The sequence below is a fragment of the Salmo salar genome, chromosome ssa14 (genome assembly GCF_905237065.1).
Source record: "Salmo salar chromosome ssa14, Ssal_v3.1, whole genome shotgun sequence".
Classification (NCBI taxonomy): domain Eukaryota; kingdom Metazoa; phylum Chordata; class Actinopteri; order Salmoniformes; family Salmonidae; genus Salmo; species Salmo salar.
Window position 1 is genome coordinate 6905605 of NC_059455.1, and position 23399 is coordinate 6929003.

The window sequence follows — 23399 nt, forward strand, 5'->3', positions numbered from 1 at the left end:
ATGAAACTTTTATAATAGTAAATATGATTATGGTGAGTGCTAAACTTGCCGGAAGCGTCCCACCTAGCCCATAGAGCCCATATACATAGAATATAAACAGAGTAGCAGCAGAGTAAAAGAGGGGTCTGGGTAGCCCTTTGATTAGCTGTTCAGGAGTATTATGGCTTGGGGGTAGAAGCTTTTAACTTCATTAGGGTAGGGGGCAGCATTCGGAATTTTGGATGAAAAGCGTGCCCAAATGAAACTGCCTGCTACTTCAGGCCCAGAAGCTAGTATAAGCATATAATTGGTATTTTTGGATAGAATACACTAAAGTTTCCAAAACTTAACCTCTTACAGCTAGACGTTCCGCTAGCGGAACACTGCTCCAATATCCAATGATAGGCGTGGCGCGAATTACAAATTCCTCAAAAATACAAAAACTTCAATTTTTCAAACATATGACTATTTCACAGCATTTTAAAGACAAGACTCTCGTTAATCTAACCACACTGTCCGATTTCAAAAAGGCTTTACAACGAAAACAAAACATTAGATTATGTCAGCAAAGTACCCAGCCAGAAATAATCAGACACCCATTTTTCAAGCTAGCATATAATGTCACATAAACCCAAACCACAGCTAAATGCAGCACTAACCTTTGATCTTCATCAGATGACAACCCTAGGACATTATGTTATACAATACATGCATGTTTTGTTCAATCAAGTTCATATTTATATCAAAAAACAGCTTTTTACATTAGCATGTGACTAGCATGTGACTAGCATTCCCACCGAACACTGCCGGTGAATTTACTAAATTACTCACGATAAACGTTACAAAAGCATAACAATTGTTTTAAGAATTATAGATACAGAACTCCTCTATGCACTCAATATGTCCAATTTTAAAATAGCTTTTCGGTGAAAGCACATTTTGCAATATTCTCAGTAGATAGCCCGGCATCACAGGGCTAGCTATTTAGACACCCAGCAAGTTTAGCACTCACCAAAGTCAGATTTACTATAAGAAAAATGTTATTACCTTTGCCGTCTTCGTCAGAATGCACTCCCAGGACTTCTACTTCAATAACAAATGTTGGTTTGGTTCAAAATAATCCATAGTTATATCCAAACAGCGGCGTTTTGTTCGTGCGTTCAAGACACTATCCGAAAGGGTAAATAAGGGTGACGAGCATGGCGCAATTCGTGACAAAATTTCTAAATATTCCATTACCGTACTTCAAAGCATGTCAACCGCTGTTTAAAATAAATTTGCCATTTTTCTCATAAAAAAGCGATAATATTCCGACCGGGAATCTACGTTTAGGTAAACAGACGAAAGAAAATAAAGCATTCGGTCGACTCGGGCACGCGCCTAAGCCCATAGTACTCTGATCGGCCACTTGCCAAAAGCGATAATGTGTTTCAGCCAGAGGCTGCCTCGATATCGTTCAGCTTTTCCCCGGGCTCTGAGAGCCTATGGGAGCCGTAGGAAGTGTCACGTTAGAGCAAAGATCCTCAGTCTTCAATAAAAAGAGCCAAGATGAAACACAACTTGTCAGACAGGCCACTTCCTGCATGGAAAGCCAATAATTATATGCATATTCTAGTTACTGGGCAGGAGTAGTAACCAGATTAAATCGGGTACGTTTTTTATCCGGCCGTGTCAATACTGCCCCCTAACAGGTTAAGCATTTCAAATGTCATGGTGTGGTGTGTAAACAATGTAACATGGACTAATCTATTTAAAAAAGCTTTTTCCATTCTTGAAATAGGAACCAAAAAATATAAACACCTTCATAAGTGTTTGAATGCTAACATCCGTTTGGATATCTGGACATTCGGTTAACCGTGCCCATCCCGCTCAAAGCAGTTCAGGCCTGAACGAGCAGCAGCCGGAGAGGAACACTGAGTTACCTATTAAAAATGCAGAGCGCTCTCTACCAACATCTTCATGTATGGTGGACCATGAGGCGCATACGTCAGAGAGCAGGGGTCAAAACATCCTTGGTGTATATAACAATGTTTCAGACTAAAACTCTAGTGATAGATGACATGGCTATAAGAGGTCACTCAGAAGGAACCTCCTGGTAGATAAGGCACAGTATGAGTATGTCCTGAAAGAGGGCAGGGGGAGAAGAGACAGCTTGGCAGAGAAGTACTGTGCCTTGAAATGCAGCACACTGATAAATATTTGATGTTAGTAGGATTCTGTGAATAGTGTGCCTCCATTTTCAAAGCAGGGTGCAGCCCCCATGGTGCTCCTTGTAAAACCACTGAGGCCGACAAGACCTGAAATTCCTTCAGAGAGAAGCGGTCTTCAAAGCAAAGGTAAAGATATGGAAAAATATAGGAGCTATCGCCACGCTGTGATCTGTGTGTTGTCAATGGAGTGTAGCGAGAAAGCGGCCATCTGAAATAGTGCCAAAGGTCCAGATTCGATGAGTAAATCTAAAGCTGGTCACACAGGTAAAAGTTGTACTTCCCTTATTCACTGTAATCGCGATAAATAATTTATATCTTGCAGACGTACTCACCAAGATAAAAGATGAAGTTGAAATTCATTTGAAAAGGGCTTCTCAAAGCAAAGCATGATGGTGCAAAAACTTTAAAAAACACTAACCCAAAACAAATATTTCTGAAACCCCAAAACTGCACACACCACTAAGAATCACTTGTCCAACATACGTCAGTGCTGGGAAATCTGGTCCAAAAAGCAGTGTCAACGAACTTTTGGTTCTACAGTACCTTCTGAAAGTATTCACACCCCTTGACTTAATCCACAATTGTTGCGTTACAGCTAGAAAATGTTTTCACACATGTATACACAATACTGCATAATGACGAATTTATTGTAAATTAAAGACAGAAATCTCACCCGAGTCAATACGTTAGAATCAAATTGTGCAGTGATTACAGCTGTGTGCCTGTCTGGGTAAGTCGAAGAGCTTTGCTCACCTGGATTGAACTAGTCACATAAATTGCATGGACTCCCTGTGTGCAATAGTGTTCATCATGATTTTTTAATGACTACTTCATCTCTGTACCCCACACATCCAATGTGGTCCCACAGTCAAGCAGTGTATTTGAAACACAGATTCAAACAAAGACCAGAGGTTTTCCAATGCCTCACAAAAGGGCACCTACTGGTAGATTCCAGGCACGACATTAACGCTCGTCAGCTCGCAAGTTAACCTGTTATGGATAGGGGGCAGTATATTCACGGCCGGATAAAAAACGTACCCAATTTAATCTGATTATTACTCCTGCCCAGAAACTAGAATATGCATATAATTATTAGCTTTGGATAGAAAACACTCCAAAGTTTCTAAAACTGTTTGAATTGTGTCTGTGAGTATAACAGAACTCATATGGCAGGCCAAAACCTGAGAAGATTCCAAACAGGAAGCGCCCTCTGACCATTTCTTAGCCTTCTTGATCATCTCTAACCAAAACAGGGGATCTCTGCTGTAACGTGACACTTCCTACGGCTCCCATGGGCTCTCAGAAGGCGGCAAAAAGCTGAATGGTGGCTTTGCAGGCCCTGGCTGAAAAACATCAGCGCATTTTGATAGTGGTCGATCAGAGAACAGAGACTGGAGGCGCGTGCACGAGGCGACCCCATGTTTTTATTCTTTCGTCTTTGAACGTAAACAACGACTCCCGGTAGGAATATTATCGCTTTTTTACGAGAAAAATAGCATAAAAATTGATTTTAAACAGCGGTTGACAAGCTTCGAAGTACGGTAATAGAATATTTAGAAATTTTGTGACACGAAACGCGTCGGGCGCGTAACCCTTCGTCACCCTTGGATAGTGTCTTGAACGCGCGAACAAAACGCCGCTATTTGGATATAACTATGGATTATTTTGAACCAAACTAACATTTGTTATTGAAGTAGCAGTCCTGGGAGTGCATTCTGACGAAGAACAGCAAAGGTAATCAAACTTTAATAGTAAATCGGAGTTTGGTGAGGGTCAAACTTGGTGGGTGTCAAAATAGCTAGCCGTGATGGCTGGGCTATCTACTCAGAATATTGCAAAATGTGCTTTCACCGAAAAGCCATTTTAAAATCGGACATAGCGAGTGCATAAAGGAGTTCTGTATCTATAATTCTTAGTTAGTGCTGCATTTAGCTGTGGTTTTGTTTTTTGTGACATATGCTAGCTTGAAAAATGGGTGTCTGATTATTTCTGGCGGGGTACTCTGCTGACATAATATAATGTTTTGCTTTCGTTGTAAAGCCTTTTTGAAATCGGACAGTGTGGTTAGATTAACGAGAGTTGTCTTTAAAATGGTGTAAAATAGTCATATGTTTGAAAAATTGAAGTTTTTGCATTTGAGGTATTTGAATATCGCGCCACGGGATTACACTGGCTGTTGAGTAGGTGGGACGCAAGCGTCCCACCTAGCCCATAGAGGTTAAACTCATTCACAATTCCTGACATTTAATCCTTGTAAAAATGCCCTGTCTTAGGTCAGTTAGGATCACCACACCATTTTAAGAATGTGAAATGTCAGAATAATAGTAGAGAGAATTATTTCTTTCAGCTTTTATTTCTTTCAGATTCCCAGTGGGTCAGAAGTCCGCATACACTCAATTAGTATTTGGTAGCATTGCCTTTAAATTGTTTAACTTGGTTCAAATGTTTCAGGTAGCCTTCCACAAGCTTCCCACAATAAGTTGGGTGAATTTTGGCCCATTACTCCTGACAGAGCTGGTGTAACTGAGTCAGGTTAGTAGGCCTCCTTGCTCACACACACATTTTCAGTTCTGCCCACAAATGTTCTATGGGATTGAGGTCAGGGCTTGGTGATGGCCACTCCAATACCTTGACTTTGTTGTCCTTAAGCAATTTTGCCACAAATTTGGAAGTATGCTTGGAGACATTGACCATTTGGAAGACCCATTTGCAACCAAGCTTCAACTTCCTGACTGATGTCTTAAGATGTTGCTTCAATATATCCACATAATTTTACCTCATGATGCCATCTAGTTTGCTAAGTGCACCAGTCCCTCCTGCAGCAAAGAACCCCCACAACATGATGCTACCACCCCCGTGCTTCACGGTTGGGATGGTGTTTTTCAGCTTGCAAGCCTCCCCCTTTTTCCTACAAAAACATAACGATGGTTATTATGGCCAAACAGTTCTATTTTTGTTTCATCAGACCAGAGGACATTTCTCCAAAAAGTACAATCTTTGTCCCCATGTGCAGTTGCAAACCGCAGTCTGGCTTTTTTAAATCGCGGTTTTGGAGCAGTGGCTTCTTCCTTGCTGAGTGACCTTTCAGGTTGTGTCGATATAGACTCGTTTAAACGGTGGATATAGATACTTTTGTACCCATTTCCTCCAACACCTTCACAAGGTCCTTTTTGCGGTTGTTCTGGGATTGATTTGCACTTTTCACACCAAAGCACGTTCATCACGTCTCCTTCCTGAGCGGTATGACGGCTGCGTGGTTCCATGGTGTTTATACTTGCGTACCTGTGAAGGTCTACAATTTTTTCTGAGATCGTTTTAATTTTCCCATGATGTCAAGCAAAGAGGCACTGAGTTTGATGGTAGGCCTTGAAAAACAACCACCTCCAATTGACTCAAATGATGTCAATTAGCCTATCAGAAGCTTCTAAAGCCATGACATTTTCTGGAATTTTCCAAGCTGTTTACAGGCACAGTCAACTTAGTTGATGTAAACTTCTGACCCACTGGAATTGTGATATAGTGAATGAGTGAAATAATCTGTCTGTAAACAACTGTTGGAAAAATTACTTGTGCCATGCTCAAAATAGATGTCCTAACCGACTTACCAAAACTATAGTTTGTAAACAACAAATGTGTGGAGTGGTTGAAAAACGAGTTAATGACTCCAACCTAAGTGTATGTAAACTTTCGACTTCAACTGCATCTTCATTGCAAAGGGTTTATGAAAACTTAGGACACTAAAGGGGCCTTTCTACTGACTCCGAAAAACACCAAAACAAAGATGCCCAGGGTCCCTGCTCATCTGTGTAAACGTGCCTTAGGCATGCTGCAAGGAGGCATGAGGACTGCAGATGTCGCCACGGCAATAAATTGCAATGTACGTACTGTGAGACACCTAAGACAGCGCTACAGGGAGACAACACCTGCACAGGATTTGGAGGATGGTCCGTCATGGTCTGGGGCGGTGTGTCACAGCATCATCAGAATGAGCTTGTCATTGCAGGCAATCTCAACGCTGTGTGTTACAGGGAAGACATCCTCCTCCCTCATGTGGTACCCTTCCTGATGGCTCATCCTGACATGACCCTCCAGCATGACAATGCCACCAGCCATATTGCACATTCTGTGCGTGATATCCTGCAAGATAAGATGTCAGTGTTCTGCCAAGGCCAGCGAAGAGCCCGGATCTCAATCCCATAGAGCACGTCTTGGACCTGTTCGATCGGAGGGTGAGGGCTAGGGCCATTCCCCCCAGGAATGTCTGGGAACTTGCAGGTGCCTTGGTGGAAGAGTGGGGTAACATCCCACAGCAAGAATTGGCAAATCTGGTGCAGTCCATGAGAAGGAGATGCACTGCAGTACTTAATGCAGCTGGTGGCCATGCCCCCCCCCCCTTTGTTCAGGGACACATTCAATTCATGCAAGTCACGTCTGTGGAACTTGTTCAGTTTTTTGTCTCAGTTGTTGAATCTTATGTTCATACAAATATTTACACGTTAAATTTGCTGAAAATAAATGCAGTTGACAGTGAGAGGACTTATCTTTTGAGTTTACATCATTTTTATTTATTTATTAAAGGCACACATAGCCTACATATCTACACATACAAACTATCAAGTGGAGAGGCATTGTGTCCTCCTCCCGACAACTCCATTGTGTCCTCCTCCCAGAGTGCTAAGAACCTTGGCGTGACCCTGGACAACACCCTGTCGTTCTCCACTAACATCAAGGCGGTGATCCGATCCTGTAGGTTCATGCTCTACAACAGTCGCAGAGTACGACCCTGCCTCACACAGGAAGCGGCGCAGGTCCTAATCCAGGCACTTGTCATCTCCCGTCTGGATTACTGCAACTCGCTGTTGGCTGGGCTACCTGCCTGTGCCATTAAACCCCTACAACTCATCCAGAACGCCGCAGCCCGTCTGGTGTTCAACCTTCCCAAGTTCTCTCACGTCACCCCGCTCCTCCGCTCTCTCCACTGGCTTCCAGTTGAAGCTCGCATCCGCTACAAGACCATGGTGCTTGCCTACGGAGCTGTGAGGGGAACGGCACCTCCGTACCTTCAGGCTCTGATCAGGCCCTACACCCAAACAAGGGCACTGTGTTCATCCACCTCTGGCCTGCTGGCCCCCCTACCTCTGAGGAAGCACAGTTCCCGCTCAGCCCAGTCAAAACTGTTCGCTGCTCTGGCACCCCAAATGGTGGAACAAGCTCCCTCACGACGCCAGGACAGCGGAGTCAATCACCACCTTCCGGAGACACCTGAAACCCCACCTCTTTAAGGAATACCTAGGATAGGATAAAGTAATCATTCTAACCCCCCCCCCCTTAAAAGATTTAGATGCACTATTGTAAAGTGGTTGTTCCACTGGATATCATAAGGTGAATGCACCAATTTGTAAGTCGCTCTGGATAAGAGCGTCTGCTAAATGACTTAAATGTAAAAATGTAAATGTAAATGCAAATGCATTGCGCCATGAGGTGTTGCTTTATCGGTTTGAAACCAGGTTTGCTGTACATTTGAGCAATAAGACGGAATGGAGTTCATGCAATAATGGTGCTATACAATACTGTACTCTAACTGTATTTGGGGATTGTGAAAAGACCCCTGGTGGCATGTCTTTTGGGGTAAGCGTGTGTCAGAGCTGTGTGTAAGTTGACTATGCAAATAATTTGGAATATTACACATTGTTTCTTATAAAAATAAGTGGTGCAGTCAGTCTCTCCTCAACTCTAAGCCAAGAGAGTCTGGCATGCATAATATTTATATTAAGCCCTCTGATTACAATGAAGAGCAAGGCGTGCCGCTCTGTTCTGGGACAGCTTCAGCTTAACTAGGTCTTTCCTTCCAGCACTCGACCACACGACTGGACAATAATCAAGATAAGACAAAACTATAGTCTACAAGACTTGCTTTTTGGAGTGCGGTGTCAAAAAAGAAGAGCGTCTCTATATATTACACACAGACCTCTCCCCATCTTTACAACCGTTGAATATATACATTTTGACCATGACAGTTTACAATCTAAGGTAACGCCAAGTAATTTAGTCTCAACTTGTTCAACAGCCACACCATTCATTACCAGATTCAGCTGAGGTCTGGAACTTAGGGAATGATTTATACCAAAAACAATGCTCTTAGTTTTAGAGATGTTCATACCAGTTTATTACTGACCATCCATTCCAAAACAGACTGCAATTCTTTGTTAAGGGTTTCAGTGAATTCATTATCTGTGGTTGCTGATGAGTATATGGTTAAATCATCAGCATACATGGACACACATGCTGTTTAATGCCAATGGCAAGTCATTGGTAAAAATCAAAAACAAGAGTAGAGGGCCTAGAGAGCTGCCCTGCGGAACAGCACACTTTACGTGTTTTACATTACAGAAGCTTCCATTAACCTGTTAGGGCTAGGGGGCAGCATTTGCACGTCTGGATAAAAAAAATGTACCCGATTTAATCTGGTTACTAATCCTACCCAGTAACTAGAATATGCATATACTTATTATATATGGATAGAAAACACTCTAAAGTTTCTAAAACTGTTTGAATGGTGTCTGTGAGTATAACAGAACTCATTTGGCAGGCAAAACCCTGAGACATTTTCTGACAGGAAGTGGATACCTGATGTGTTGTATTGACTTTAAACCTATCCCATTGAAAAACACAGGGGCTGAGGAATATTTTGGCACTTCCTATTGCTTCCACTAGATGTCACCAGCCTTTACAAAGTGTTTTGAGTCTTCTGGAGGGAGATCTGACCGAACAAGAGCCATGGAACGATGATGTCCCATTAGACACCTGGCGCGAGTTCATGTTGGGTACCCTCGTTCCAATACGTTATAAAAGAGTATGCATTCGTCCACCTTGAATATTATTCATGTTCTGGTTAAAAAAGGCCCTAATGATTTATGCTATACAACGTTTGACATGTTTGAACGAACGGAAATATATTTTTTCCCCTCGTTCATGACGAGAAGTCCGGCTGGCTTAGATCATGTGCTAACAAGACGGAGATTTTTGGACATAAATGATGAGCTTTTTTGAACAAAACTACATTCGTTATGGACCTGTGATACCTGGAAGTGACATCTGATGAAGAGAATCAAAGGTAATGGATTATTTACATAGTATTTTCGATTTTAGATCTCCCCAACATGACGTCTAGTCTGTATCGCATAGCGCGTATTTTTCTGGGCGCAGTGCTCAGATTATTGCAAAGTGTGATTTCCCAGTAAGGTTATTTTTAAATCTGGCAAGTTGATTGGGTTCAAGAGATGTAAATCTATAATTCTTTAAATGACAATATAATATTTTACCAATGTTTTCTAATTTTAATTATTTAATTTGTGGTGTTGACTTGACTGCCGGTTATTGGAGGGAAACGATTTCCTCAACATCAATGCCATAGTAAAACGCTGTTTTTGGATATAAATATGAACTTGATAGAACTAAAAATGCATGCATTGTCTAACATAATGTCCTAGGAGTGTCATCTGATGGAGATTGTAAAAGGTTAGTGCATCATTTTAGCTGCTTTTATGGTTTTGGTGACCCTGTCTTTGACTTGACAAAACATTACACACAACTCTTGTAAATGTACTGTCCTAACATACTCTAAATTTATGCTTTCGCCGTAAAACCTATTTGAAATCGTAAAACGTGGTTAGATTAAGGAGATGTTTATCTTTCAAAGGGTGTAAAATAGTTGTATGTTTGAAAAATTTGAATTTTTACATTTATTTGGATTCAAATTTGCCGCTCTTGAAATGCACCTGCTGTTGATGGAGTGCACCACGGGTGGCACGCTAGCGTCCCACCTAGCCCATAGAGGTTAAAGAAGACCCTCAGTTCTATTAGATAGACACCTCTGAATCCATAATATGGCTTGAAAAGCCATAACATAAGTTCTCAACAGGTTATGGTCAATAATATCAAAGGCTGCACTACAACAGTACAGCTCACAATCTTCTTATCAATTTCCTATTAACAAATCAGTCATTTGTGTCAGTGCAGTACATGTCGAGTGCCCTTCTCTATAAGCATGCTGAAAGTCTTGATTTGTTTACAGAGAAATAGCATTGTATTTGGTCATTGTATTTTCTAACAGTTTTGTAAGAGCTGGCAGCAAGCTGATAGGTCTGTTAGAAACAGTAAAGGCTCCTTTACCACTCTTGGATAGCGGAAAGACTCTGGCTTCTCAAGCCTGAGTACAAAAGACTTTCCTCTAAAGATATGACAGCTTGGAATGGCTCTAGAGTCAGCTACCATCCTCAGCAGCTTTCCATGTAAATTGTCAATGCCAGGAGGTTTATCATTATTGATCAATAAAAACAAAATCCACCTCTCCCATACTAACTTTCAATGCATTTCTTTCAATATGATTTGCTATGCTTGAGTACGATGGCTAAGTTTGTTGGCATGTCCTGCCTCATTGGCAAACTGAGGGCGAACTGAAGTAATCATTAAAATAACTGCCAACGTCAAAATGGTTGTGATAAAAGGCATCTGATTCAATGAAAGATGGAGTTGAATGTCTTTCTGCCCATAATTTCATTTAAAGTACTCCAACGTTATTTTCCATCACTTTATATCATTGATCATGGCTTCATAATAGTTTCTTCTTACTGTTGAGTTTAGTCACAATTTCTCAATTTGCAGTAAGTAAGCCAGTCAGATGTGCAGCCAGCCTTATTAGCCACTCCTTTTGACCCATTTCTTTCAACCATATAGTTTTTCCATTCCTCATCAGTCCATGGAGCCTTAACAGTTCTAACAGTCAGTTTCTTAACAGGTGCATGTTTATCAATAATTGGAAGAAGCTATTTTTTTTTAAATAATCAAGTGCAGCGTCTGGATGCTCCTTATTAATCACATGATTCCCATAGATTGGAAAGCAGCTGCTGTCATCCCCCTCTTCAAAGGAGGTGACACTCTTGACCCAAATTGCTACAGACCTATATCCATCCTACCCTGCCTTTCTAAGGTCTTCGAAAGCCAAGTCATCAAACAGATTACCGACCATTTCGAATCCCACCGCACCCTCTCCGCTATGCAATCTGGTTTCAGAGCTGGTCATGGGTGCACCTCAGCCACGCTCAAGGTCCTAAACGACATCGTAACCGCCATCGATAAAAAACAATACTGTGCTGCCGTATTCATTGACCTGGCCAAAGCTTTTGACTCTTAATCACCACATCCTCATCGGCAGACTCAGTAGCCTTGGTTTCTCAAACGATTGCGTCGCCTGGTTCACCAACTACTTCTCTGACAGACTTCAGTGTGTCAAATCGGAGGGCCTGCTGTACGGACCTCTGGCAGTCTCTATGGGGATACCACAGGGTTCAATTCTTGGGCCAACTCTTTTCTCTGTATACATCAATGATGTCGCTCTTGCTGCTGGTGAATCTCTGATCCACCTCTACGCAGACGACACCATTCTGTATACTTCTGGCCCTTCTTTGGACACTGTTAACCTCTATGGGCTAGAGGTGCACTCCAACAGCAGGTGCATTTCAAGAGCGGCAAATTTGAATCCAAATAAATGTCAAAATTCAAATTTTTCAAACATACAACTATTTTACACCCTTTGAAAGATAAACATCTCCTTAATCTAACCACGTTTTACGATTTCAAAAAGGTTTTACGGCGAAAGCATAAATTTAGAGTATGTTAGGACAGTACATTTACAAGAGTTGTGTGTAATGTTTTGTCAATTCAAAGACAGGGTCACCAAAACCATAAAAGCAGCTAAAATGATGCACTAACCTTTTACAATCTCCATCAGATGACACTCCTAGGACATTATGTTAGACAATGCATGCATTTTTAGTTCTATCAAGTTCATATTTATATCCAAAAACAGCGTTTTACTATGGCATTGATGTTGAGGAAATCGTTTCCCTCCAATAACCGGCAGTCAAGTCAACACCACAAATTAAATAATTAAAATTAGAAAACATTGGTAAAATATTATATTGTCATTTAAAGAATTATAGATTTACATCTCTTGAACCCAATCAACTTGCCAGATTTAAAAATAACCTTACTGGGAAATCACACTTTGCAATAATCTGAGCACTGCGCCCAGAAAAATACGCGTTGCGATACAGACTAGACGTCATGTTGGGGAGATCTAAAATCGAAAATACTATGTAAATAATCCATTACCTTTGATTCTCTTCATCAGATGTCACTTCCAGGTATCACAGGTCCATAACGAATGTAGTTTTGTTCAAAAAAGCTCATCATTTATGTCCAAAAATCTCCGTCTTGTTAGCACATGATCTAAGCCAGCCGGACTTCTCGTCATGAACGAGGGGAAAAAATATATTTCCGTTCGTTCAAACATGTCAAACGTTGTATAGCATAAATCATTAGGGCCTTTTTTAACCAGAACATGAATAATATTCAAGGTGGACGAATGCATACTCTTTTATAACGTATTGGAACGAGGGTACCCAACATGAACTTGCGCGCCAGGTGTCTAATGGGCCATCATCGTTCCATGGCTCTTGTTTGGTCAGATCTCCCTCCAGAAGACTCAAAACACTTTGTAAAGGCTGGTGACATCTAGTGGAAGCAATAGGAAGTGCCAAAATATTCCTCAGCCCCTGTGTTTTTCAATGGGATAGGTTTAAAGGTAATACAACACATCAGGTATCCACTTCCTGTCAGAAAATGTCTCAGGGTTTTGCCTGCCAAATGAGTTCTGTTATACTCACAGACACCATTCAAACAGTTTTAGAAAATTTAGGGTGTTTACTATCCATATGTAATAAGTATATGCATATTGTAGTTACTGGGTAGGAGTGGTAACCAGATTAAATCGGGTATGTTTTTTTATCCAGCCGTGTCAATACTGCCCCCTAGCCCTAACAGGTTAACAACCCTCCAGACGAGCTTCAATGCCATTCAACTCTCCTTCCGTGGTCTCCAACTGCTCCTAAACACAAGTAAAACTAAATGCATGCTCTTCAACCGATCGCTGCCTGCACCTGCCCGCCTGTCCAGCATCACTTCTCTGGACGGTTGTAACTTAGAATTTGTGGACAGCTACAAATACCTAGGTGTCTGGTTAGACTGTAAACTCGCCTTCCAGACTCACATCAATCATCTCCAATCCAAAGTTAAATCTAGAATTGGCTTCCTATTTCGCAACAAAGCATCCTTCACTCATGCTGCCAAACATACCCTCGTAAAACTGACCATCCTACCAATCCTCGACTTCGGCGATGTCATTTACAAAATAGCCTCCAATACCCTACTCAACAAGCTGGATGCAGTCTATCACAGTGCCATCCGTTTTGTCACCAAAGCCCCATATACTACCCACCACTGCGACCTGTACGCTCTCGTTGGCTGGCCTTCGCTTCATAATCGTCGCCAAACACATTGGCTCCAGGTCATCTACAAGACCCTGCTAGGTAAAGTCCCCCCTTATCTCCGCTCACCATAGCAGCACCCACCTGTAGCACGCGCTCCAGCAGATATATCTCTCTGGTCACTCCTAAAGCCAACTCCTCCTTTGGTCGTCTCTCCTTCCAGTTCTCTGCTGCCAATGACTGGAACGAACTACAAAAATCTCTGAAACTGGAAACACTTATCTCCCTCACTAGTTTTAAGCACCAGCTATCAGAGCAGCTCCCAGATCACTGCACCTGTACATAGCCCATCTATAATTTAGCCCAAACAACTACCTCTTCCCCTACTGTATTTATTTTTGTCCTTTGCACCATATTATTTATATTTTAACTTTGAACTTTCTTCAAACTACAAATCTACCATTCCAGTGTTTTACTTGCTATACTTTATTTACTTTGCCACCATGGCCTTTTTTGCCTTTACCTCCCTTATCTCACATCATTTGATCACATTGTATATAGTCTTATTTTTTTCTACTGCATCATTGATTGTATGTTGTTTTACTCCATGTGTAACTCTGTTTTTGTATGTTGTCGAACTGCTTTGCTTTATCTTGGCCAGGTCGCAATTGTAAATGAGAACTTGTTCTCAACTTGCCTACCTGGTTAAATAAAGGTGAAATAAAAATAAAATAAATAAAACATCAGACCAACAAATATTTGTATAAGAGTCATAGCAAAATATTTTCTATGATCTCATACACTATTTAAGGCCCAGCTTTTGGAACTTTGACTTTCACCACGAAGAGAATGATACAGATATGTATAATTAAGCAGTTCTGTGTAGTACAGATTAGGGACCCTTCCGGTTACCGTAATTCCGGAACCGGATGTAAACACACTTCACCTACTGTAGTTCAATAACCAAAACAAATTCTAACTTAAGGTGTCATGTTCTGCAGACATTATGAATCTTAATTCGGAGCAGTTATTTAAGAGTTTTAGGAACACATGGTCACAAAAACATTTTTACTGTAATTGTTTGCATCTGCACAGCTCTTCCATTAAAATGTGCCATTGTGAAATAAATGTTTTTTGTTTGGCATGCATTTTAAAGTAAAAGCGTAATTCTGTTAGATGAAGGGAAATTCCTATTTCACATGTGAAGCACCTCCCTGACATGAGATGGGGGCAAGGGCCCTATACAAAAGACAGAGAAAATACAAACAAAACAAAAACAATTCCACATGTCTTATCCCCAAGTGACCAATGATGCTACATACTCTATATACCGTCACTGACCATGAATCGTTCCCTCTTACCTCTATGCTGGTGCTAAGGCTTGGCAGAGTGTCTGAGGTCACCGTTGTGCTTTGGAGGCTAGAGAAATCCCACAGGTTGACCGGCGGCATGGGCTCCGACATCTTCGGGGACTCCACACATTTCTGATTATCCAATAAGGTCACTTCGTAAAATTCCTGGATATCTGCAGCAAGACAGGAGAGTTTAGTTCCATTTATTTAGTTTGCTTATTTGGACAGAAAAAAAGAGCATTCAAAACAAAGTTGTTTTTAAACATATAGGGAAAAAAGGACAAATGTGTGATGCGTTTATGCTGGCATTCATTTCTTCCTGTTAGTCTGTAGTACTCCATTACTTTCCTCTGGTGTTATTCTGCATCACATCAACTTTTTGGGTCATTACAACTCACAACAGCCATGTCTTCAGTAACATGGCAACTCAACGAGAGAGAGACCAAGTGCTACCAAATACACCCAGCTAGAGAACTAATACATCAATATACTGGTGTAATAAACTGATAGCTGAATTTAATTATTGGGAAGCAGGATCTGAGTTGGCTGGAATCCGGCAGGAATCCTGCCATAGCTGTAGGCATATTCAGACTGACGTTCTGAGGAAAGGAACTGACATGATTACCCGTCCTAAACTGGAGTTGATTACCAGTGTTGGTGTATGTTAAAAATAGTTACGTAAACTGGAATGAACCACCCAAGATAGACATGGTAGCTGCAGTGAGCTTGGAAGGGGAGGAGGGGCTGTAAAGGACATGCACAGCTGTCACAACTTTCATCGGGTTACACTCGAGCGTGGCACAGAGGTCAGTTGCTTATTCTTGTCTGAGCAACAACTGGACTTGGCAAGAGAGACTACCCTGTGTAAAATTCTCTGTGTGCCTTCCATGACAAACATTTAAGAAGCTATACAAATCTCATGAGGGCTGTTGCGGTGACCGTATTACCTCCACAACGGCAGTCACGAGTCATAAAGGCAGTCAAATTCCACATAAACCATTTAGTCACCGTAATTAAGCTTCTCCAAGCTCTGATGCTGCTGCTGGTCATTACTAGCTTACCAAACTCAACAATAAAAAGAATTACATGCATAATTTCATTTGCAGTCACTTTTGATAATGGTGTTTCCGCTAATGGAACATTCATGCTTATAGCCTACTGCCATGCTTATGTGAAATAGCCTAATAGTTTATCAACAATTTAAGCAAAACGTTCTGATCTGTTGCGTCAGCCACATAAAAAAAATGTAATGCTAGTGATTGTATTAATTTGGAATCTATCGCATCCCACAACTGTTGTAGACAGTTTGGAATATTTCTCGCACAGAATAGGTCGACTTTTGTACTGTGGGGGATAGTAGATTGACATAGGCTAGTGCTTTTGATGTTCATTAGGCCTACTCATCTTGTTGGCTGATGAAAAATGTGGACAGTTCTTCCAATATGCACCTCGGAATTGGGTAAGAACGTCCCCGATGTGTCTGTCTTAACTTGTTGCCTGGGATAAAGACCCGATCATGTGATGGAGAGCTGTGTGAGTGAGAGACGCTTCAGATTGTGCAGCACACTCAGGGAGAAGGGCACAAACGTAGCACTCCGGTTCGCAAAAGGCAAGGATTTTTTTAGAGTGCATTACGGGGATGCCACCGTGAAATTCGAGGCATTATCAACTGCTTGTCAAATTGTGAATGAGAGATTATTGGCGTGAGTACAGTCTGCACAAAAAAAAATAATCAGAGCACATGCCTTTCAAGTAACTTTTTTCAAATCATTAGTCTCATCATGCAGCCTTACAATGTATTAAAAATCTAAACATATAGCCCAATGTTTGTAGAACTGAATAGGAATACCTATTTCTTTAACCGCTCAATAGCCGCATGTGCGCACTCCCTCAAATCATTCGGAGAAAATAGTTATAATTTATTCAGCTTTGTTCAATTGTATTCGTCATACTATAAAATATCAAATAATTCTATGGAATAAGCAAATTGTGTCTGCTAAATGAACTAGTGTAGCCCACAGCCATTTGGAATAGCCACATCAGGACAACTCAAAGTATGCTATCGTTATTCTGAAATACACTATTTCCTTCATATCATGCTTCTTTAGACCTGGCGTAAAAAAAAATCTGGATTTATGACATTTACATGGATTTAAGACTTTTTAAAATGGCTTGTAGGCTGTGTGTGGAAGCCAAGAGAAGCTAAATGTTTTTGTTAATTAACGGTCAATTACTGTGAGACCGACAGTTATTTGCTTGACAATCACCGGCTGACGAAATGTGACCACCACAGCCCTAATCTCTTCACATGAATAAACTGCTTAAGTATTGAAAAATGCACTAAACCAAGTCTGTGGAATTGATCTTTAGATCTAGGCGTAACAGTAAGTAGCCTAACTCATTTCAGTTTAGTGTTTATTTTTCATACAATCATTGCAGAAAGCAATAACAGGCCTAGGACTACATTTTTAGCAACTTCAGTATCTTTGTTTGATTAATTTGTTACTTTTGACCCCTTTTCATAATATCCATTTCGTAGTTACAGTCTTGTCCAGTCGCTGCAACTCCTGTACGGACTTGGGAGAGGCGAAGGTCGAGAGCCATGCGTCCCCCGAAACACGACCATTGCTTAACCTGGAAGCAAGCCGTACTAATGTGTCTCCCAGTCGCGGCCAGCTGCGACACAGCCTGGGATCAAACCTGGGTCTGTAGTAACGCCCCAAGCACTGTGACACAGCGCCTTAGACCGTGGCGCAACTCAGGAGAGCCTGAGTGAATTTTTCTTGACTCAAGTGTTAACATTCTGTGAGGAAGTAATCACCAACTTGAAGGAATCTTTCCCTGTAGTACAACCATTCCTTCCAAATGACAAGTAGTTAAGTAAATACTGCAGGCATATGTCAACTGACCACACAAGTCACGGGCTGCAAAAGAGATGGACTCACGTTTTCAGTTAGCCAGATTCTCTAAAAGATTGTATTAGGTCGGTGGTCACCAACCGGTCGATCGCAATCGACTGGTCAATCTAAGGAATTCCTAGGCAATCACCAAACATTTCTGGAAAAATAACGATAAAGCCTTGAGTTCCTATTTTGGGGGTTTTATTTCGCACTGTTGGCGGAGGTGCACTTGATTCAACAGCCCAAGCGCTGGGAAGGCAAAGTATTCCCATTTTGAACAATGTGTCTGAAGGTAGAACTCCACCTACCCTGCAGGCCCAGAAAGCAAATTGCACCTATAGGCCTACCCCTGGCCAATCAGAAAGGCCCGATCACCGTATCCGCACAGTTTCCTTGAGCCATGGACTATAAAAAGTAGCTTCGAAATGCACAGCAAAGTTGATACTGGGATATTTGAAAACGTTTAAAACCATGATATGTGACTAAGCAAATACCGAAAAGAGCTGCTGCTTTTGTGTAAGTTAATGTTTAAGTAGTTATTCAGCACTGTCAACACTTTGTTCAACACCTTTATAAGCCATAAAACGTGCATTTTCCCTACTTCCACACGCTAAAACCCGCACTGCTGCCGCAATGAATGAGTATGGCAAAGTGTTCCGATAAGCTTGCATTATTAGTGGCTTGTCTTTTGAATAGATTTATATTCCACTTTCTTTGGTCATAGGAGTAACATGAATTGGTACATGAGGCAGAATGGAGTGCAACTTGAGTTTCACCGTCAGCTTTGTTACAAGCTTTGGTACTTTCATTTATATTTTGGAGGTTGGACTTTAGCACATTAGGTTTTCTTGCCGGGGAACGTAACAACTTGAAAACTGCGTCCCCTTTTCTCAGTGGAGGAAAGGCCTGTGAAAGGCCGGTGAGTTGGGTGAGAGGCAGCCTCACCGCTGCTACCTCCCTCCCCTCGGACTGACCATCAGATGCAGGCTTATCAGTCCAGAAAAATAGCTAATTATGCTCACTTAGCTGTGCCTCACAAGTAATTCAACAAAGTATCTATTATAAGGGTGGTCATATACCATTTTTTTTTTAAAATAGAATTTCAAAATGATCTGAGAAAAACAATTTGACTTGGAAAGTGATCTTGACTCAAAGGTTGGTAACCCCTACTAGGTGAACCATACCGACCACATGTTGGGAAATTACCATCCTATCTATTACGAGATCTTTAGCAGTGATCCATTTCTTAATTTGTTGATTCATATTTATGTAATAACCTGAATAATAATAATATTCCATGATAACAAACGTAACCAACCGGCTCAAAAATCAGTCTTATAAAAAAAATAACTTTCAAATTTTGCTACATTGGATAAAAGTATAGACTAAACTACAAAATGGTATATCATACATTACAGTTGAGGAACAGTGGGAAAGTAATTTTGCTTTGCAAGTTGATCAATTTCTAAACTCTTGAGAAAATGGCCGTTGAATCTTTTGGTACTACTACTGGAGAGCCCTTTGTCTACATGCGTTCAGCATTGTTCACACCCTCTTAACCTGTTTGGCTAGGGGGCAGTATTGAGAATTTTGGAAAAAATATGTGCCCATTTTTAACTGCCTCCTACACCAACTCAGAAGCTAGAATATGCATATTATTGTTCAGGTTTGGATGGAAAACACCCTGAAGTTTCTAAAACTGTTTGAATGGTGTCTGTGAGTATAACAGAACTCCTATGGCAGGCAAAAACCTGACAAGGTTTCATGCAGGAAGTGGCCTGTCTGACAAGGAGTCGTGCGTCTTGCATCTGTTTATTGAAAAGTAAGGATCTTAGCTGTAACGTGACAATTCCCAGGGCTCCAATAGGCTCTCAGGACGCGGGAAAATCATGAAGGTTGACGAGGCAGCCTCAGGCTGAAACAGATTATCATCTTATTCAAGTGTCCCATTAGGTGACAATGGAGTGAGGCGCGTGCGCGATTAGCCCCCGTGGAGTATTTTAATTCGGCTGTTTAGTTTATTGCAGATTCCCGGTCGGAATATTATCGCTTTTCTACGAGATAAATGGCATAAAAATTTGTTTTAAACAGCGGTTGACATGCTTCGAAGTACGGTAATGGAATATTTAGAATTTTATTGTCACGAATTGCGCCATGCGCGCGACACTTCTTTACTATTTCGGATAGTGTCTGGAACACACGAACAAAACGCCGCTATTCGGATATAACGATGGATTATTTTGGACCAAACCAACATTTGTTATTGAAGTAGCAGTCCTGGGTGTGCATTCTGACGAAGACAACAAAAGGTAATCAAACTTTTATAATAGTAAATATGATTATGGTGAGTGCTAAACTTGCCGGGTGTCTAAATAGCGAGCCCGTGATGCCTGGGCTATGTACTTAGAATATTGCAAAATGTGCTTTCACCAAAAAGCTATTTTAAAATCGGACATATCGAGTGCATAGAGGTCTGTATCTATAATTCTTAAAATAATTGTTATGCTTTTTGTGAACGTTTATCGTGAGTAATTTAGTAAAATGTTAGCGAATTCCCGGAAGTTTGCGGGGGGTATGCTAGTTCTGAACGTCACATGCTAATGTAAAAAGCTGTTTTTTGATATAAATATGAACTTGATTGAACAAAACATGCATGTATTGTATAACATAATGTCCTAGGGTTGTCATCTGATGAAGATCATCAAAGGTGAGTGCTGCATTTAGCTGTCTTCTGGGTTTTGGTGACATTATATGCTGGCTTGAAAAATGGGTGTCTGATTATTTCTGGCTTGGTACTCTGCTGACATAATCTAATGTTTTGCTTTCGTTGTAAAGCCTTTTTGAAATCGGACAGTGTGGTTAGATTAACGAGAGTCTTGTCTTTAAATAGCTGTAAAATAGTCATATGTTTGAGAAATTGAAGTAATAGGATTTTTAAGGTTTCGAAAATCGCGCTGTTACGTAGGTGGGACGAATTCGTCCCGCCTAGCCCAGAGAGGTTAATTAAGGCACATTAAAGTTCACATGTTTGAGAAGGCATTTCTGCTAAAAAAGATTATTTTTTTTTTTTAAATAAAGTTACTTTCAAACAGCTCTCCTGTTAACCTGATATGGATAGGGGGCAGTATTTTCACGGCCAGATAAAAAAACGTACCCGATTTAAACTGGTTAACCTCTTACATCTAGGCGTTCCGCTAGCGGAACCCCAAGCCAACAGCCAATGGGATCGCATGGTGCGAAATACAAAACCTCAAAAATCCAATAATTTAAATTTTTCAAACATACGACTATTTTACACCATTTGAAAGATAAACCTCTCCTGAATCCAACCACGTTGTCTGATTTCAAAAAGGCTTTACAGCGAAAGCAAAACATTAGATTATGTTAGGAGAGTACATAGACAAAAATAACCACACAGCCATTTTCCAAGCAAGCATATATGTCAATAAAACCCAAAACACAGCTAAACGAAGCACTAACCTTTGATCTTCATCAGATGACACTCCAGGACATTATGTTATACAATACATGTATGTTTTGTTCAATCAAGTTCATATTTATATCCAAAAACAGCTTTTTACATTGGCGAGTGATGTTCAGAAAATGTATTCCCACCAAAAACTTCCAGTGAATTTACAAAAATACTTTTCATAAACGTTGACAAAATACATAATTATTTTAAGAATTAGAGATACAGAACTCTATGCAATTGCTGTGTCAGATTTTAAAGTAGCATTTCGGCAAAAGCACATTTTTCAATATTCTGAGTACATAGCTCGCCATCACAGCGAGCTATTCAGACACCCGCCAAGTTCGGGGCAACCAAATATTAGAAATATTCTCTTACCTTTGCTGATCTTCGTCAGAATGCACTCCCAGGACTGCTACTTCCACAAGAAATGTTGTTTTTGTTCGAAATAATCCATAGTTATGTCCAAATACCTCCGTTTTGTTCGTGCGTTCAGGTCACTATCCAAAGGGTAACGCGCGAGCGCAATTCGAGACAAAAAGTCAAAATGTTCCATTACCGTACTTAGAAGCATGTCAAACACTGTTTAAAATCCATTTTTATGGTATTTTTAACGTAAAATTGCAATAATATTCCAACCGGACAATAGTGTATTCATTCAAGGAGGAAAAGAAAAAACAGCATGCTCGCAGGAACGCAAATATCCAATCTTTGTCCTCAGGCATACCACTCAGTAACTGAGTTCCTACACTCTGCCCAGAGACAGAAGGCTCAATCCACTTTCTGAAGGCTTTAGACAGCCAATGGAAGCCTTAGAAAGTGCAACGTAACAGCACAGATACTGTAGTTTCGAAAAGGACTAGAAAGAACTACATTTCTCAGATCCTACACTTCCTGGTTGGCTTTTTCTCAGGTTTTTGCCTGCCATATGAGTTCTGTTATACTCACACACACCATTCAATTGAATTGCCTTGTGTATCCCACAAAAAAAAGGTTCATTGTTATAAAGTTAACATTTGATGAATTTACGCAAAAGCCCCCAAATTCCCAGGCTTAACTTACCATGCAAAACTTCAGGAACATTGCAGAAAGTTTCCAACCCTTTGCAACCCTAAGAAATAATCTTGGTTGTTCCAAAGTTCTTCCATTTAAGAATGGAGGCCACTGTGTTCTTGGAGACCTCCAATGGCTGAATACATTTTTTTGTACACTTCCCCAGAATGATGCCTCGACACAATCCTGTCTCAGAGCTCAACAGACAATTCCTTCGACCTTATGGCTTGGTTTTGCCATGCACTGCCAACTGTGGGGCGTTATATAGAGAGGTGTGTCTTTTTAATACACTTGCAAACATTTCTAAAACGTGTTTTTGCTTTGTCATTATGGGGTATTGTGTGAAGAGGAAAATGTTTTTTTTTTTAATCAATTGTAGAATAAGGCTGTAACAATCAAACTTTGTCACATGCGCCGAATACAACCAGTGTAAACCTTACCGTGAAATGCTTACTTACAAGCACTTAACAGTGCAGTCCAAGAAGAGTTAAGAAAATATTTACCAAATAAACTAATGTAGAAAATAAAAACAAGGCTATATACATGGGGTACCGGGTCAGTGTGTGTGGATTACAGGTTAGTTGAGGTAATGTGTACATGCAAGTAAGGGTGAAGTGACAATGCATAGATGAACAGTGAGTAGCAGTAGTGTACAAAACAAATGGGGGGGGGGGTCAATGTAACAGTCTGGTGGCCATTTGTTTAATTGTTCAGCAGACTTATGGCTTGGAGGTAGAAGCTGTTAAGGAGCCTTTTGGTCCAGGACTTGGTTCTCCGGTACTGCTTGCTGTGCAGTAGCAGAGAAAAGTCGACTTGGGTGACTGGAATCTGACAATTTTTAGGGCCTTCCTGACACCGCCTGGTATAGGAGGTCCCGGATGGCCGGAAGTTTGGTCCCAGTGATGTACTGGGCCGAACGCACTACCCTTACGGTCAGATGCCAAGCAGCTGCCATAGCAGGCAGTGATGCAACTGGTCAAGATGCTCTCGATGGTGCAGCTGTAGAACTTTGAGGATCTGGGGACCCATGCCAAATCATTTCAGTCTCCTGAGGGGAAAAAGGTTCTGTCGTGCCCTCAAGACTGTCTTGGTGTGTTTGGACCATGATA

At 41.0% G+C, this 23399-nt stretch overlaps 1 protein-coding gene across 34 annotated transcripts in view; it reads right to left on the reverse strand.

Moving 5' to 3' along the window:
* Positions 1-23399, reverse strand: part of LOC106568684 (disks large homolog 1) — a 347451-nt gene that overhangs the window by 302210 nt on the left and 21842 nt on the right. For all 34 annotated transcript variants that reach the window (XM_014139226.2, XM_014139225.2, XM_014139219.2 and 31 more), the window contains exon 3: positions 14878-15041. In XM_014139226.2, coding sequence (XP_013994701.2) covers positions 14878-15041 — 164 coding nt within the window. The remainder of the gene's footprint in view (positions 1-14877; positions 15042-23399) is intronic.